General features: G+C 37.2%; 1 protein-coding gene across 1 annotated transcript in view; it reads right to left on the bottom strand.

Moving 5' to 3' along the window:
- Positions 1-739: 739 nt before the first annotated feature.
- Positions 740-17,087, bottom strand: part of LOC132161255 (heparan sulfate 2-O-sulfotransferase 1) — an 82,526-nt gene continuing 66,178 nt past the window's right edge. The window contains exons 2-7 of the mRNA XM_059571192.1: positions 8,448-8,686; positions 4,594-4,679; positions 3,579-3,717; positions 3,392-3,489; positions 3,107-3,264; positions 740-2,069 (exon numbers count right to left, since the gene is read on the bottom strand). Of these exons, the coding sequence (XP_059427175.1) occupies positions 1,843-2,069; positions 3,107-3,264; positions 3,392-3,489; positions 3,579-3,717; positions 4,594-4,679; positions 8,448-8,686 (947 nt within the window). The 3' untranslated portion in view covers positions 740-1,842. The remainder of the gene's footprint in view (positions 2,070-3,106; positions 3,265-3,391; positions 3,490-3,578; positions 3,718-4,593; positions 4,680-8,447; positions 8,687-17,087) is intronic.

Here is a 17,087-nt window from a genome sequence, read left to right as displayed (position 1 = left end):
TATCCAGATGCAGCTAACATGTAGGGGGACTTCACTAAAAAAGAATTTTCCTCCTACCTTATTTCCTTCCTGAGTTATTCCATGACAAATAAGAAAGATATGCAAAATCATAATACAAATTATATATATATTTTGTCTTTTATCCGCAATTTCTCTGCAGGACAATGTCTAAATGTAATCTAATTTATATTTTTGAAAAATTTAAAAAGAGTTCTTTCAAACGATACCTACCTTTTGACTCTCCTTGCTATAGTTTTGGAGTTATTATGATTATATAGTAAAATATAGCAAAATTTGCTGTTTCAGTCTTACCAGTTAATTTCTCTGTGTGTGTGTGTGTTTGTGTGTGTGGGTGTGTGTGTGTGGGGGGGAGGGTGTCTTATTTGCACTCTTGATGTTTTAGAGTGTCACCCCTTCATTGCTGTACACTTTTTTTCTGCACAGTGGCTGATCTGTAGTTTGTACCACCAAAGTTTCTCTGAGTTTTCGGATTTTCTTGTATTTCCCATTCATTTCCTATGTGGGTCATTTTTGACCCGTAGGAAGCTAAGTGTGCAATTTTTTTTTACGACCCTTTAACATATCAGAATCATCTCCTTGATTTTTTTGTGTGTTCACATAGGTAATACAACAAAAGTCACCAAGTTTCATCCCCCTCCGATGAAGCAAAAAAATTTAAAAATTTAAAACGTACATGGTTTCGGTCTTTTTTGACCCGAAGAAGCCCAGAGGGTTAAATGATCTGAACAACTGCTGAAACCAGGGTGGAGTGATGGTTCATGAAGGCACTACTGAGTGAACAACTAATGTTGGTTTAAGCCTCTTTCTTTTTTCATCCTCTGGTAAAAGGCAATATTACGACTTCTGAGAGGGTAGTAGTCTGTTGAGATCAAGTTACCTTAAACCAATACAACCTGCTACAAGATACATGATGATATTTGCAGTTATTGTTCAAGGAACCTGTTCTGGACAAATAAGGCCTCACACAGAAGCAGGTAGAAACAGGAACACGGAGGCCAGATCTAATGGTCTTTAACCAGTCAATGAAAGATAAAAGTTCATCTCAGAGGTCAGTTACTTTTCTGTTTCATTATTTTAGTGTCTTCAGGAGATGCAATGATAAAAAAAAAGAGAGAGTGAAAAGAAAAAGCAAGCACCATGGGGTCCCCAAAAATATGTCTATTTTCTAAATAACTAGTTTTAAATTCTACAACTTTGAATTTCTTACAACCATTTGGTCCAGTTACATAAAATATACATGTAAATACAATTTGTACAGATATGAAATCTGTTTTTACCACAATCTAAACTCGCTACAATACCTTTACTAAAGTCTGTAAACACTGTTCATGGCATTCTATTAAAAATGAATACACACAATGCAAGAAAGTGTTAAGAATTCACAAAACCACAGTTAGTAGTAAAATAAGGAGGTGCTCTAATATACCATACATCTGGTACAAAAAGCAGTACCCTTTTGACCCTGTTCAAATTTTTTTTTTGTTTTTTTTTTACAACAATGACTGATGGCCAAAGAGGTTCTGTCATGAGGCATGACGAATTATGTGAAAATTTGATGGTGATGTCACAAGTGTTTTCACTGCTGTAAAAGTCCATAAAAAGATACTGGGCTCAAAGTGGCTAGAGAACGAGCGTCACAGTCAGGACTGTGTGAAGTCTCTCAAAAAACACACTCTATAAGTCCTTCGACCCCCTCTAGTCTAGGACTTCCAGGTATTCACGTGTCCACACTGCAGAAGTCCTTTTCTTCTCTTCCCAGTGAATGTGACAGAACAGTACATGAACAGGCCAAATGACACTTGGACCATGCTAATGTCAACTCTAGTTTACTTTTGGATAGATTTTCTCATAAAAGAAGTTCTGAGCCAGCAGGTAAAGCTCTCCGTCTTTTTCCCTGACGCTGTGAGCGCGCACAAACTGAAACTGCTCCAGCGCAAACTCGTAGAACTCGTTCTCCATCTTCCATATATTGGACTGCTGCAGCTTTGAGATGGACTCTTTAGTGGGAGGTTTCTTCTCGCTCGTTTTCCTCAGGTGAGACTTCTTGCCTGCAGTTCAAGTCAAAGACAAAATAAAATGCAGGTCACTCAGGAGGTTTCACTGGCTTGTGTACTTTTTAAAAAATTAATCAATGCTTAATGCTGAAAACACGTTAGGGGATTTTTTCAAAACTTGGCTAAATATGAGTAAAAAAAAATCATAATAACAATTTGATGTAAAAAACAAACAAACAAACCTTTTATCATACTTCTTTTTCATTTCCAGAATAAAACAGGAATATTTTAATTGCTAGTACAATAAAAGAGCAATAAGTCGTTGTTGTCATTTTGTATTTGTTTAATGAACATTAAACATTTATCCTGATACAAACTAATAATGTTTCAATCATTTCTGAAAGATCATGTGACACTGAAGACTAAAATTGGCCACAATATACTAACAACAGCCAGCAGAATAAAAATAATTCTGAAAATTCAGCTTTGACATGAAAGACATAACACTTGAAAATAAAATAAATAAAATCCTGAGTTTTCCACTGCTTAAATACAATCAATTCTAACATGGAGGAAGCAACACGTACAGTACTGGGCCCTTATGAATATCTTTCTTCCATTGAACACAAAAGGAGAATTATGTTTTTTAATAATGTTCTATTCATTCTCTTCCATGCAGTTATAATGAATAGGGAGTCAAGCTTCCAAGCTTCATAAAGGATGCAAAAGAACCATAAGTAAAGTATATCAAAAGAAGCCCATATGGCTACTTCTGAACCTATACAATACCTTGTAGGAGCTGCAACTGAACTACTGAATGATATTGGTCTGGTTCATGAACAAAATATTCAAAAGGTTTTCCGAATGATTTCATTTGACCAATGAATTAAAAAAGAATCTACAAAACACACATTGTTAAGGTACTTCTTCCATGGGCTGTCAAAAATGTGCCATGAATTTGACCTTGAGGCTGTTTCTCACACAAAGCTATCGTATTTAGCTTTCGTGTTACATGAACAAAAGCTTGGGTTTGGAACGATGAAGGCAAGTAGGGGACAGAAATGTCTTTTTCTTAAAAATCGACAAAGTACCTGTGCGGTAGAGCTCAGTCGCTCCTCTGAAGAAGCGTGGCAGCGCTGCCTCAAGCATCATGATAAAATCCTCCAGCTCCTCAGTCACTCCCACGAGCAGATACTCATTCACCAAATTATACTTGGCCTGTTCGAGAGCCCACCTACTGCCAACATTCCTGCACAAACAGACACACAAGATCACAGTTTCGAGAACAAATCAGTAAAGAGTAAATCAATCAATTTGTCTAATGCGAAAGAGCATTTAGTGAAAAACAAGAGTAACAGGCTGCTCATGTTACCCACCAGCACTCAGAGTAATGGCCACAGAAGAAGGGGATCTGTAACCAAAGCTTCTCAGGAGCGCAATCAGAACCTCCTGAAGACATGCACTCATCAAAGGTCTGAAACACAGTCGCACATATAGAATCTTAGCGTCCGCATGATGAGAAAATTAATAGTTTGCTTCAAATTAATTGTTTAAAAAGAATACCTTTTTATCCCCCTGCTTTCTCCGTCTGAGACCTGGCCGATAATCATCTCCAAATCGGAGAAAATAGTAGTACGACACCAACCTCTCGATGGGGTCCCGTACAATGTTGATGTATACCGGCTTTCCCTTGACTCCAAACCTATTTAGAAGAATATTATATTGCATTATATTGTTATATCATGTTATATTCAGTGCTGTCAAACAATTAATTTTTACTGTTTACTCTGTATATTTATACATAAATAAACACAGGCATGTATATTTTTTTCTCAAATATGTTTATATATTAAATATATTTATATATAATATAAAATATAACAACAAAATATATAAATGTATATACAAGTAAATATTTTCAAAATATATACTGTATGTGTATTAATATATACATAATAAACAAACACAGAACACATACATATATTATGTAAACAAAAACTTTTATTTTGGATGCGATTAATCATGTGACCGCACTAGTTATATAATTATATGCAGTCGGAAACCAGGAGACACCTGTTTTTTTTTTTTTTTGCATTTTTTCTACATTCTTCTACTACAATTCTGTAATAGACATTTTCTTTGTTACAATTATATTATCACCACAACAATCTGTGAAGAGTTAAACATTTAATACAATTTCAGAATTTCAATGGTATGTATTCCTTTTGCTTTAATAACAGCAGCATACAAACCACTGATCTATACATGACTATTATAAATCAGTGGAACAAACCCCACAAAAAGCAGACTTTAAATCCACTGAGGAAAAAAATAAATAAAATAAATGTTCCACTTTCAACCACTAGAGTGCAGCATTTAAATGTATCTTCTCACATCAGTGAATTAAGTAGCTGGCTGATGGATGTCCCATTTTTCAGGAACAGACAACAATAAATGTACTACTAGATAAGGTCTTGGATGCTTTAAGAAAACATAACCATTTTAACTACAGTGAACTGTAGTGCAATTGCTTCCAGTGATTGTTATTGTGGTTTAATATTAATACAGCAAAACTCACTTTGTGAAGTCCAGATAGGCGACATGGCCGTGGTAGAAACCTGGTTTCATTTCTCGCCAGGATGTCACATTCCTTACAAACCTCATCTGTAAGCACAAGATAACACATTCGATTTGTCCCTGTGCACAGTTTATAAACCTCTAATTTTTTTTACTGCATGTGTGATATGCCCCCATCATTCAAGCATCAGCAATATCCAAATCTCAAATAACAATCTCGCACTGACGCACTGCATCTGTCACAGGCTGCTAAACAAACCAGCCAAGTGACTACTTAATGCAACACATTTCAGCAATGTTTTCTCCAAACATCCTCCCCACAGTCCCACAGCTGTACTCCGCTGGGAGGGAAAGGTTGTAGCATCTGTACCGTCGAAAGGCTTTGTTGAAAGCTAGACTGGATATTACCTTGGCAAAAATCACCCACAAATAACACCTTCCCTCCCCCTGCTCCAAGGCATATTATTTTGCGGATGACAATGACGTGAATACAAATGTAAACATACGCTCATGATCGCAGACGGACAAAGCCACACGCTGTGTTGAATAACGCTGACACATGTGAGGTCAAAATTATTTTTTTCCCCTTCAACTCCACAAATAAAACTCGTCAAAGATGGATTTCTGTGAGCTGACATATAACAATACATAAAATGAATAGAGAATTGTCTTTCTTTGCAGCTGTCAACATAATCTGCACTTTATTCTTTTTCCCCCTTGTTCTTTTTATCTATCGGTTCAGCTTGTTCGGTGCTGCTTGTCACACAAAGGAACAGCAGCAGTGTGGATATTGACAGTAGGTTATGAATTATGGAGGTGGAGCCAGAGACAAGGCAGCGTGCGACAGAAACACAGGGCCTCTGGGCTAACATCACCTGGACTGTCAGAGCAAAAGACCAATCACAATGTCATCAGTATAAGCACACTACACCTCTGCACTTGGACCGAACTGCATAAATTGAGAGTGTCCGTAAAATGTTCCCAATATCAGGCATACTTGTATACAATATCTAGCTACTTTATTTTTTTGTGTAAGAATTTTTTATAAGCATGTTTTAAAACTCGGCCCGTATTTTATTTTACCACTAAGAGTTCTCCTGAATAGCAATGACGGTTTTTAGCTAAGAGTTTTCTCTTAAAACCTATTCATGAAGCTGCTGAGACAAACTTTTAGTAAGGCTTAGACAGAAGTCTTAAACTAAGAGTAAGTGCGGGGTTGACCTCGTTGCTATGAATGATGTCAGCATTCTTACCAAATACGCACCCAGGGATTGGCTGATGGTCAATGTCAGAGATTTATTCATAGAAATATTGTAGAGCGCAATATTATGTTGCCATATTCAAATTAAGGTTTTAAAATAAAAATGTTAATTGACACATACGAATAAAGATTTTAAAATGCAGGCTAATTGTTACTAATTAAATAAGTAGGCTATATATTCAGCTAATTGTCAGCCTCTTATGCTTCTCGTAAAAAACTGTCATTATGCATTAGGGCTGCCCTCGACTAAAGATTTTTTCTGGTCGACTAGTAGTCATTTATTTTAAGCATCAGTCGACTATTTGTCACACTTTTGTTAATAAACCATAAAATCATAATTACGAGCCTTTAATTACCTACATAGCCTAACAAGCGCTCAAGCGCACAAAAAAAAGGCTTGCCACAGCGCACCGGCAAATATAATAATTATTAATGTGTTGGGAAAAAACAGCAAGTACATTGTATGTGTTAACATTTTAATAATTTATTAAAGTGCTTTCTGTATTTGGTGATGATGAAGTCGGCGACACGGACTCATCTCCGCAGTATGCATCTGTAGGCATATATTACATAATCTGAGAATATTTGAATTGAATCATTTAAAGTTTCACTCTCTATAGATATATTTTTCATGTCTGTAATAAGACAAACACCGACGTGCGCAAGTTAACAGTCCAAGATTGCAGAAAGTGCATCCTGTTTGCTTTCATTATTACAAAAGCACAATATTTCATTGATATTCTGAGTGCACACAAATAAACGTAGTGTCTTTACAGATACAAAAGATTCATTACTCTTATCTGTATGACCAAAAATTATGAATTATTTTAAGAGCACATGATCACAGCGGTTCCTCAATCTGTCATGCAGTAGTATGCCACTGTTCATTTTCCACGCTCCACACAAACACAAGAACTGCATATTTTTTTCTAGGCCAACATTAGATTGAGCTGCCATGTACAGTTGCTACTACATACATATTTCAGATGATAAGCCATATTTGATGATGATGAATGTTAGGTGAGCATATGATGTCCCAATGTAGGAAAGTCTGTCATCAAAGTATTTCATGACTGTGCGCCCAAACAGCAGGCATCCACCTCTAAAAGCAATGACCACATTTATTGTGTTACACCAGCTCTCTCTGAAGCGCAAGTGATTTATTACATATGAAAATTATTATGCAGTGCCTTCTCCTAGTTTTCTTAGAGATATTTAGTGCCATTTTATCAGAAAGTGACATTTTTGTTCTTTTTGACTCGTTGGATGGAAACTGTGCTTTATTCACAAATGTTTTATACGATATTCAAGTTTTGCGCGTAAGTAAAATTTGCATCTTTGGATGGAAACATAGCTATAGAGAAATTTTAACTGAAGTAGGTTACAGACTTTTCAGTAAGACCCTAAAGAAACAAATCAACGTGTAAAATTGGCATCCGATGACCCCTTTAAATTAACAAAAACTTATGGTTATGGATTTAACTTCATCAGTTCATCTGAGGTGTTCACATACAGTAACAGTATATTTGCAGTGCACACTTTTGTGTGCAAAGAATACTTTATTTAACAATTCTTCTCCTCCGCATCACCATAGGCGCCATTAACGAGAGTACCACAATCATAGACTGTAAAAAACATGGATGTAGTGTCCGTGATGTCACCCATAGGTTTCTGAAGCTCAAAGTGAGCGGAGCTGGCCATCGTCATCTTGGCAGCACGTCACTGCGTGTCTCCCCTGTATAATCGAAAATGGACAAAGAGGCAGGACGTTTGTGGAGCTGGTTGCTGAAACCATACCCACTTAGCTTGACTGTGGCGACAGCAGCGGCAATCCACCGTCAACCCATGCCTTCAATTATGCAGAACTTTAAGGCTTAATATAATTTAAACGGATGATTTATAAGGAAATTCACTCCCCTTACAGTTGTCATGAAGGTCAAAATGAGCTATATAGACCAAAACCACTTTTTGCAACTGGCTTTAAACATATTTTTTTTTCTACTGTAAAGTTGGCCATTTTGACATGGGGGGTCTATGGGACTGACTTCCCTTTTCGAACCAGCCTACAGCACACAGCCAACGGCGTATGTGTGTGTGTTCCTCCGCTCATAAACAAGGCACAGCGCATGCATGTTCTACATCAGCAGCACCACAAGCATGCATCATGGTACTCTCAATAATGGCAGAAGACAGTAACTTGGGGGAGAGAAACTGTTATTTCATCATTATTTTTTAATAAAGCCGTTTTTCAATTTTCTTTGTGCACAAAAAGTATTCTCGTAGTTTCAAAAAATTAAGGCTGAACCACTGATGTCACATGGACTAACGATGTCTGTCCTTCCTTCCTTTCTGTGTCTTGACCGTGGTAGGACCCTTGCTGTCTATATAGGGCTCTCAGATTTCATTAAAAATATCTTCATATTTGTGTACTGAAGATGAACGAAGAACTTACAGGTTCGAAATGACATGACAGAATTTTCATTTTTGGATAAACTATCCCTTTAAGAATTCTGTGCACATAATTGGACTAAAATGTTAAATAATCTCAAACATTAATGTATTGTAAGTTGAATGTAATGTAATGGACATGTTACCTGGTCCTGCAGAGACATGACCGGATTATTCTTGGTGGTGTTGATGTGGAGAACATGGAAGCGGTTCTTTCCGCACAGGTCATATGCAATGTTGGTGAAGGAAGTGCTAGCAGTCTTGGGCACACGGTTATAGATGATAATCAGATCCTCAATCTCAGGCAATGCCGGAGAGTCTCGAACGCCGTCCCGTGTCTGTCTCTGCTCCACCTCTCGCACCTCATGTCTGGCCATAGTGCGCTCTACGGGAGAGAGGACATGATCATGTTTACATCTACAATGTATTTTATATTTTATTTGCATAAACCCTAAAATTATATAAATACTACTATAGAATTTCTACAGATTTAAAGCGAAAATTTACCCAAAACTGAAAATTATGTCACCTGCTCACTCTCATGTCATTCCAAACCTTGTGGTTCTATGTTGCTAAACAAACGGTTTCACTGTTTTGTCTTTACCAACATTCTAAAATATCGATCTAAAACAAAATTATGGCAATTTTCATTTTGGGTGGACTATACTGTACCTTTAAAACGGTTTAACTTAAGTGATCTACTGTACAGTACATGCACACAGATCTTGAATATGTCATGACAGACAAAACCACAAAATTGTTTTGTTCATCCTTGCATAAATAAAAAAATTAAAAAAACACAACATCTCATTATGCCATGTTACGCCTGACATTTAGAAATAAATTGAGTTCATCTGACCTTAGATTGTAATAAACATGGCATTATAACTGCAGAATGTATTTTCTAGTTTAAAATACTCCTATAATCATGATGATCAATGTTTAATTGCAGGGAGAACTTTCTGCAATTCCAAAGTACAGTACATGAAGAACATAAGAAGATTATGCAAATCCATACATCCATCTTCAAATTTATTGCAAGTAGCTGGTGGGAAACCTAGTTGTAGAGCAAAGTTTGAGTAATTTCAGAGAGAAAGAGAGAGGGCAATAAATCTAGGCCATCTAAAGATCTGTAAAGCTTCCCAACAGGCCCTTCAGCCACCTGTTGATTTAGGCGACAGAAAACAGAAGCAGGATGAAAAAGCCTGAATAATGGAGCAAGAGGAGAAAACAAAGCAAGCAGTTTCAGCAGCAGTGTGTGCTACTTTATTTACACACACACACACACACACACTCAACACAACTTCACTGTCAGTAGTGAGATGTCAAGAGTATTCTGCACCATAAAATATCCCCCAGTTTTCAGTTTCAATGTACAAATAACTGTACATTTATATTGCTAAAGAATTTGCAGCTCAGCTGCTTACAAAGAAAATGGTGCAAAGAAGTCTAAAGTAACACACACCAGGGTTTCATTCTTCGTATGTGTCTTCACATCCAAGATGATATAATCGTGCTAAACAGGATTGGCTAATTCGGTAGGCACTGAAGCTCGGTGTGTGTTTCGAGTGAAGAACAGTGGGTCACCAATGAGATTTAATATGTACCGTCATTTAGGCCTATCAAACTGTTCCTTTCTGACCAAACTGTTAGCAGATCACACTGGTGGTCACCCTTTACTGTCTAAGCAAATACTGCTTACAATTTTTCAGTGTCTTCAAGGTGCTTTTAAAAGACTCCAGTGTCTCATGAGGGACCAACACTCAACAAAACAAGATTTCCCTTGGGGTTCATGTGGAGCCAAGAGAGTTCAGGATGAAAACACCAAACAGTACAGATAAATCACAACAATAAAGACAGTACCGGTAACTTATTTCTTTACAATTTCCAATTTTAAGAAAGAAAAAAACCCCCCACAATATTACCATCTGATGCATCACTGTACTCTGTCATATTATACCACAGTAAATAGTTAATAGTTAATTTTACACAATGATAAACAACAGACTTTCATTACACAAAAACACTTAAATTTTGCCAAAATAGTATAACTCTTCTGAAGTGTAGACAAACTATAAAACAATGGAAACTATAAAAATGGAAATGCATAGTGGTCCTGAAAACAAAAGCCAAACTAAAAAATAATGAAATCTCTCTCCAGTCATCATGCTGTATATCATATGCTCATTTTCCACATAGCAATTACACAAAACTCAGCTTGCTAATAGACTCATCAGTCTTCAACAGTGTACGCCTACCCATGCATAAAATAAGCCACTTAAAATGTTGATCAACTCTTATCAAGCTTCCATGCATCAGCTGTACTTCTCTAAAACGTCCTCCACCGCAGAGGACCTTAACCACACTCAGCCTGACATCTCATCTACTCAGTCTGACATCCCATTTAACTAGATCACTATCCCAAATCAACATAGCTGTCTACACTGTGATTGACACAAATCACCCCAAAAGTAGAACGCTCCCCTAACATTTCCTCACCAGCAATGACACCACATTTTGTCGGTTGCTTGCTAGGTTTGTATTTCTGAGTGTTATACCACAGCTATGCCCACACTGAAAACAGCTAATAACATTTAAAAATGTAAAAACAATGAAAATAATATACCTTAAATAGATTTATTTCTAAAGTTATATGCAAGTTAAAGGCTACAGTAACATTCAAAAGTCTGAGGTCATTAAGATGTTTGCTGAAATAAATTTAAAGGCGCAATAAGTGATTGTCTTCGGAAACATTTGTTGTACTGCTGGTTGAACGTCTCTTCACATCCCGATAGCAATCAATAAGTTAAGTGGTCAAAATGTATTTATCTCTATTTATATATTCCAAGCGTTTTAACTGACTTTCCTACCTGCCTGTAAACATGTGTTTGCATAACTCTTCGCACCCAGTTTGCGCAGACAGGATACATCATTAGCATGTTCACGTACGCTATGCAGACTAATTAAATGGCAGCCAAACCTGATCTTCATTCCTGGTATTGTAGTACTTTTACTAACTGTACTATAAAGTTTTCTCAGTGGTGAATGACACATTATGTATTGTAGTAATGTTGTCTCTGGTCTTCTGATCTGTTCACGATTTGCAGGAATGGTGGGACATTCGCATTCAGTGCTATCAGGCTAAAGTTAGCATTTTCCAAGATCTCCTACTGCACCTTTACTTATATATAAAAAAGAATGCATTGATTTGATTAACAATGACAGTAAAATAAATGTATAATTTTACATAAAATTCTAATTTTCAGTGAAAACTAATAGAGACACTTTTTTTTTTATTTGTCCTTGTCACAGCAGAGCTTTCTCAGAGAGCTTTCTGACCCTGCATAGACAGCAACAGAATTGACACGTTAAAGGCCCAGAAAGGTAGTAATGACATCGTTAAAATAGTCCATGTGACATCTGTGGTTGTGAAGTTATAATTTTATGAAGTCTTTATTTTTGTTTTCTTTGCGCACAAAAAGTATTCTCGTAGCTTCATAAAATAAAGGTTGAGCCAGTGATGTCGCATGGGTTATTTTAATGATGTCCTTACTGCCTTTCTGGGCCTTGAACGTGTCAGTAGCGTTGCTGTCTATGCAGGGTCAGAAAGCTCTTGGATTTCATTAAATATATTCATTGTGTTCTGAAAATGAACACAAAAGAAAGGTTTTTACTGGTATGGAATCAAATGAGGGTGAGTAATTAATGACAGAATTTAAATTTTTTGGGTAAACTATCCCTTTAACAACTTACTATAGGGGAAGTTACACATTATACATCATTTCCATTATTACTGTATTAAGTAGTTGTTGAGTAACAGGGACGCTAAAATAGTGTTACCCCCCCCCCCCCCCCCCACCTAAAAGATAATAATTCTTATATTTTCTAATATCGGCAGGTTGTCCAATGAAAATACTGTCTACTGCACAAAACAACAGTTAACAATAAGAATAAAAGTGTAGTTGACAAGATAATAATAGAAATGTTCAGATGTTTCATAAAGGAGTTCAGTCATACAGCAGTGAAAAAGGCATCATAGATAAAGGTTGGGAGTGTAATAGGCAAGAAGTGATGATGCCTGAAACCCGAGCTGTGGTGTTTGTCCTCTGCAGGCTGGCACTAACAGAAGGCTGAAACTGCACATAATGGAGAGGGATAGGGATGGCTCAGTTGTGTCATTGCACAAAGCGTCCATTACAGCCTTCAAACTCCCTCCAGCTTCTTTACATGATCACAACAGGAATGCATTTCTCACACTCATGCATCTTGGTTTTTATCTATCTGATGGAGAGGAAATACTCTACTCTTCTTCCAACAACAGAAGAAAGGGAGAGGCCAGCAAGCATGACTGCATTGCTCATCTTAATTAGTAAAACAACCTGCTCTTTCCTGACACACAAACGCCTTTCATGGCGATTAAGCCTTTGATGATGTTAAGAGGAGGATACATAATTACAAGTAAAACCTGTTTGAGGTGTTTTCATTTTTATAATGAAAGCAAGGTCTGATGGGAGCTCATTAAAGTCTACAAGCATCTCTTATTCTCTCTGGTTTCTGTTCTGCACAGTAGAGGGCAGCATCCTGCTGCCAGGTAGCCAAACTGGCAGGGGTTCTGGGAGGGGTTTCCCTCAAGGGAAGGCTCAGCATGTTTTCCTGAAGGTGTTTCATCCACAAATTAGATGTTACACAGAACTGATTGACTGTCAGAATTGATCAGCCGCTGCCCACATCTCTATATCAGTACATCATCTGATGGGAAGACAGAAACAAACTGGAATTTTGTATGAAATCACGTTCTACTGATCATGTGATTAGTGTAAATTATTAATGTAAACCACAGCTAGTGTAATTAATTTTAAGAGGAAGTGTGGCCTAGTGGTTAAAGATTAAGACAAGAACCCAACCCTGCAAGCTTCAAGATACATAAACAATTATAAAGTGCTTTTGTGCAACACTTAAAATGAAAGGTCACACACAAACACACACACACACACACACACACACACAAGCATGCTATTCTATTCCTATGCTTTTTTTTTTCTTTAGGTGTTTTGAATACAGATACATTTTAATAAATTTTAGAATATAAACTTTACATAAATTTTAGAACAACGTGACTGTGACTATGACAGAACTTTTGGACAAACTACTCTTTTAGCCTATAACTAGCCTTTATGCTCTTGTAATAACGGTATAAAAATATAAATATCAATATAAATGTATTTTATATATTTGGAAAAAAAATATTTCTGAAGAAAAATCGGGAATAAAATATAGAACAAACCATACATCAGTGGAAAGCTTATTTATTCACCCTTATGACTGGTTTTGTGGTCCAGGGTCACAAATGTGAATTGAAAAAAACTTGAAGCATAATTTTTCTCCTCTCCAGATCAGGTAGGGAGACCATACATTCACATTCCTGAAATATATACTACATATCGATTATTGTATAAATGATGTAAAGACATTATTTTATTGTGTACTAATTACTAAAAATCACAGTTCTGTCTCTACAACAATGCATTTTAATTGTCCAGTATAAACTTCCTGGAACTATTTGAGGTCTACGTGAATCACGTGCATTGTGGACTTCCGTTGACGCAATTCTCTCTTTCTATGGCCCTGTCCCAAATCGCGCACTTCATGTGGACTTTCGGTCTCGTGGACTTGAAATGCGCGTGCTCGCCGAGTCTACGAGTCCGTAGGCCGTCCCATTCAGCATTTTAACGCTCCGAAGTGTGCTCAGCAGCGCCCCCTTTGTACCCTTGAAGCGGTCTTCCGCGAAGCCCGCATAGAAGCAGGCTCCACGCACTTCAACTACCCAGGAATCCTTGCGAAAGACCAATCAGACAACAGATGGGAGGATATTTCGCTCACGGACTGTAAACATGGCTGAGAAGAGAATATTTAAGTGTAAAAGTATCAATGTTTTTTATGACATAGGCGTACATTTTACCAGTTGTTACTTACAGTTATACAAACATTATCGACCAGTTGATATCTCAAACATAATAATAGCGCGTTAAATAATACGATCGCATTATGATTCATTACATAAATAGAACCGAATGTCATGGCTTTATGAGTCATATAAACGTAGTATGAATATTGAAACCTATACATTTTTCTTAAACTCATTTTAATTTTGTGTTAAAATTTAACATTATGTATTATTATGTACAAATGTATTTATCATTTAAATAACCATGACATCTATTCTAATGCCCAGGTGGCATTTACAATTATAGAACTGTAAAAGCAGGCTGTGTATTTCACATGGACATATTATTTGGGAAATTAAAATTAATCCTGTTCTCTATGCTAAAGACTGTAATTTGTTTAATGATATTTGTGATATTTTTCTAATAAAGGGACTGATGAGATGACCTTTAAGTTTATTCAGCTCCGTATGGAGAGGGATAAGTCAACCAGACCTTCTTCCTGTTTCCGGCGTGACGATCGAGTCTGTCCCAAATTACCTCTCAATGCACCCTCGCGGACTCGAGCTAAGGGCCCTATAGGTCTGCACTACATGACGTCACCGAAGTGTGGACTCTGAGGAAGTCCACAAGTCCGGAGTGTGCCATTTGGGACAGGGCCTATGGCTCTGGAACGGACTAAAGGAGGCGTTATGGTTACTTTATTTACAAGTTCATGATCTCCAGCAGGTGGCGCTTATCTTAAATTAACCGGCAGTTAGAGATTCAATGTTGTGTGGGTATTTTTTGTATGTTCAGATACAGCAGATATATCACTACAGCATCTAATCTTCAAGGAATGAAGAGATGTTACAAGTTAAGAAAGGGGTCAGAGCGCTCATGCTCCGTAAAGAACAGGAAGAGAGATTTGTCAACTTAATTCAATATCTACCCTTTCTCCAATACCTGTATGCCCTTTCACTCTAATAGTGGCTGAAGTTATTCTCCATTATCCTTCCAGCTATGCCTTATTCCGTAGCTTTATTTATTATGCTAATCCAGTGCTTTTCCTCTGAAGAAAAAGCTCCAGAGTCATATAATGGTATGTAGTTAAAAGGTGCAGTTAAAAAAAGGTGCAAGTATCAGGAGTTTAGCTGCTGGGATTCAAGCCTTTGTTGTTATTCTCATGAGTCAGAGCCGAACCGCAGCGCTGAAGTTCATCTCAGTACCACAAGCAGCAGGAAGAGCACTCATGTGTGCTTGGAATAAGAGGTACGTGATCAGCAGAGCACATCTCTCATCTCTGAACGATGACAGCAGTCTTTAAATGTGTATAAGCATGTCTGCACATGTGAGGATAGTCTCTCTATCGGGTTTGGAACTCATTCAAACATTAGGAAAGATAATTGTTCCTGCTTGCAGCTGGAAAACAAGCTTATATTATTTTATTGTGCTAAATCAGCTCTTCTTCATTTGCTGGCTTCCATGGCTGCAATACGCTGTTTTCTCTACTACAGTAAATAGCAACCCTGACAGTCAAAATATTATTGGGTAAAATGGCAGTGAACAAAATCAACCAGACCAAAACTAAAACAGACATTCCGACACGGAACGCACATTTCATTTCATAACATTGTTGTTGTTGTTTTGTTTTGTTTTTAGGAGGGGGCATCAAGTGTTTCCTAAATAACTGCAAACATGTGGTATTTTTATGCTTTAGTACAGTCAAAAAATTACATACAGCAGCATCTTTAAAAATAAAATGACGAAAACAATTAATTAATTAACTTTTAATGTGTCAGGTCCATTTTAACCCGGAAGAGATCCATAAAGTAAACCCTAAAACAAAAAAACTAAAAAACTTTTACCATGTAAATCTAAAAACCGTTTTAAGACCCTCAAAACTACTTAATATTTCTTGAATATTTTTTAAGAGATATAACCATTTGAAACGATGTTACACTTTTCAGGTTTGAGTCCTTTTGTACCCGCATATGTATGGAGTACCATAAGGTGTCAAAAATACTTTTTGCAGCATGAAAAACTGATCACTTTTTTTTCATCTGAAGGTTAAAGTTTTTATAAGTAAAAATAATTATAGTTATAAAATTCATTCAATGATAGTTAAATTCTCATCAGCAGAGACATCTATTGATTTGGCTTGAGTTGAGCAACACATGATGCAACTACAAACAGGAATCTGGAAACCCTGCAGTGGCGCCCACCGATGTATACCTCCACCAAAAGGTGTCCCAGCAAATCTAACTACCTCAAAACCTGGAGAAGCAGAGCATTTCGCAGGAAGTCATCAGAGTCTAACAGAGCAGAAGTTTTACAGGAAACATATGTCGCAGGTCAAACCTTCACAGGCTCATTTTTTAACCTTTTAACCAACCAAACAACAGGGTGCCAGCTAGTAGTATCTCAGTGGTAATCAAGCTGATGTAATTCAAGGCAGGCAGCGTCCACATTATCGGAAAATAAAACAAAGCTGAGGATAATGGCCGATAGGGCGCTAGGATGGGGGCAGATGGGGAGAGGAAGGTGAGATGGATTGATCCCAATAACCTCTGCTGATTTAATTAGATACAAGCACATTTATCACCCATCTGTCATAAAGGTGGTGCATGGAGGACAGGAGCCAGGAGGCAGTACATTATCTCAGCGCACCTGGCTCTGTAAACACTCGCCTGTCTCACGGGCCAATATCATTGACAGGAGGCTCACCCTCTCCTGATTAAAGCTCCAAATTTATTGTACAACACTTCACCGTCTCAACATGCAGTCCTCGCGCTTTCTTGTTTTTCTCTACCTCCAATAGCTTTTTACTGGATGCTGAAATATAAAAAAACATTCAAACTAGTG

Source organism: Carassius carassius, chromosome 17, assembly GCF_963082965.1.
Source record: "Carassius carassius chromosome 17, fCarCar2.1, whole genome shotgun sequence".
NCBI classification, from domain to species: Eukaryota; Metazoa; Chordata; class Actinopteri; order Cypriniformes; family Cyprinidae; genus Carassius; species Carassius carassius.
Note: the sequence above shows the minus strand (reverse complement) of the source record. Positions and strands in the feature narration are given on the sequence as shown.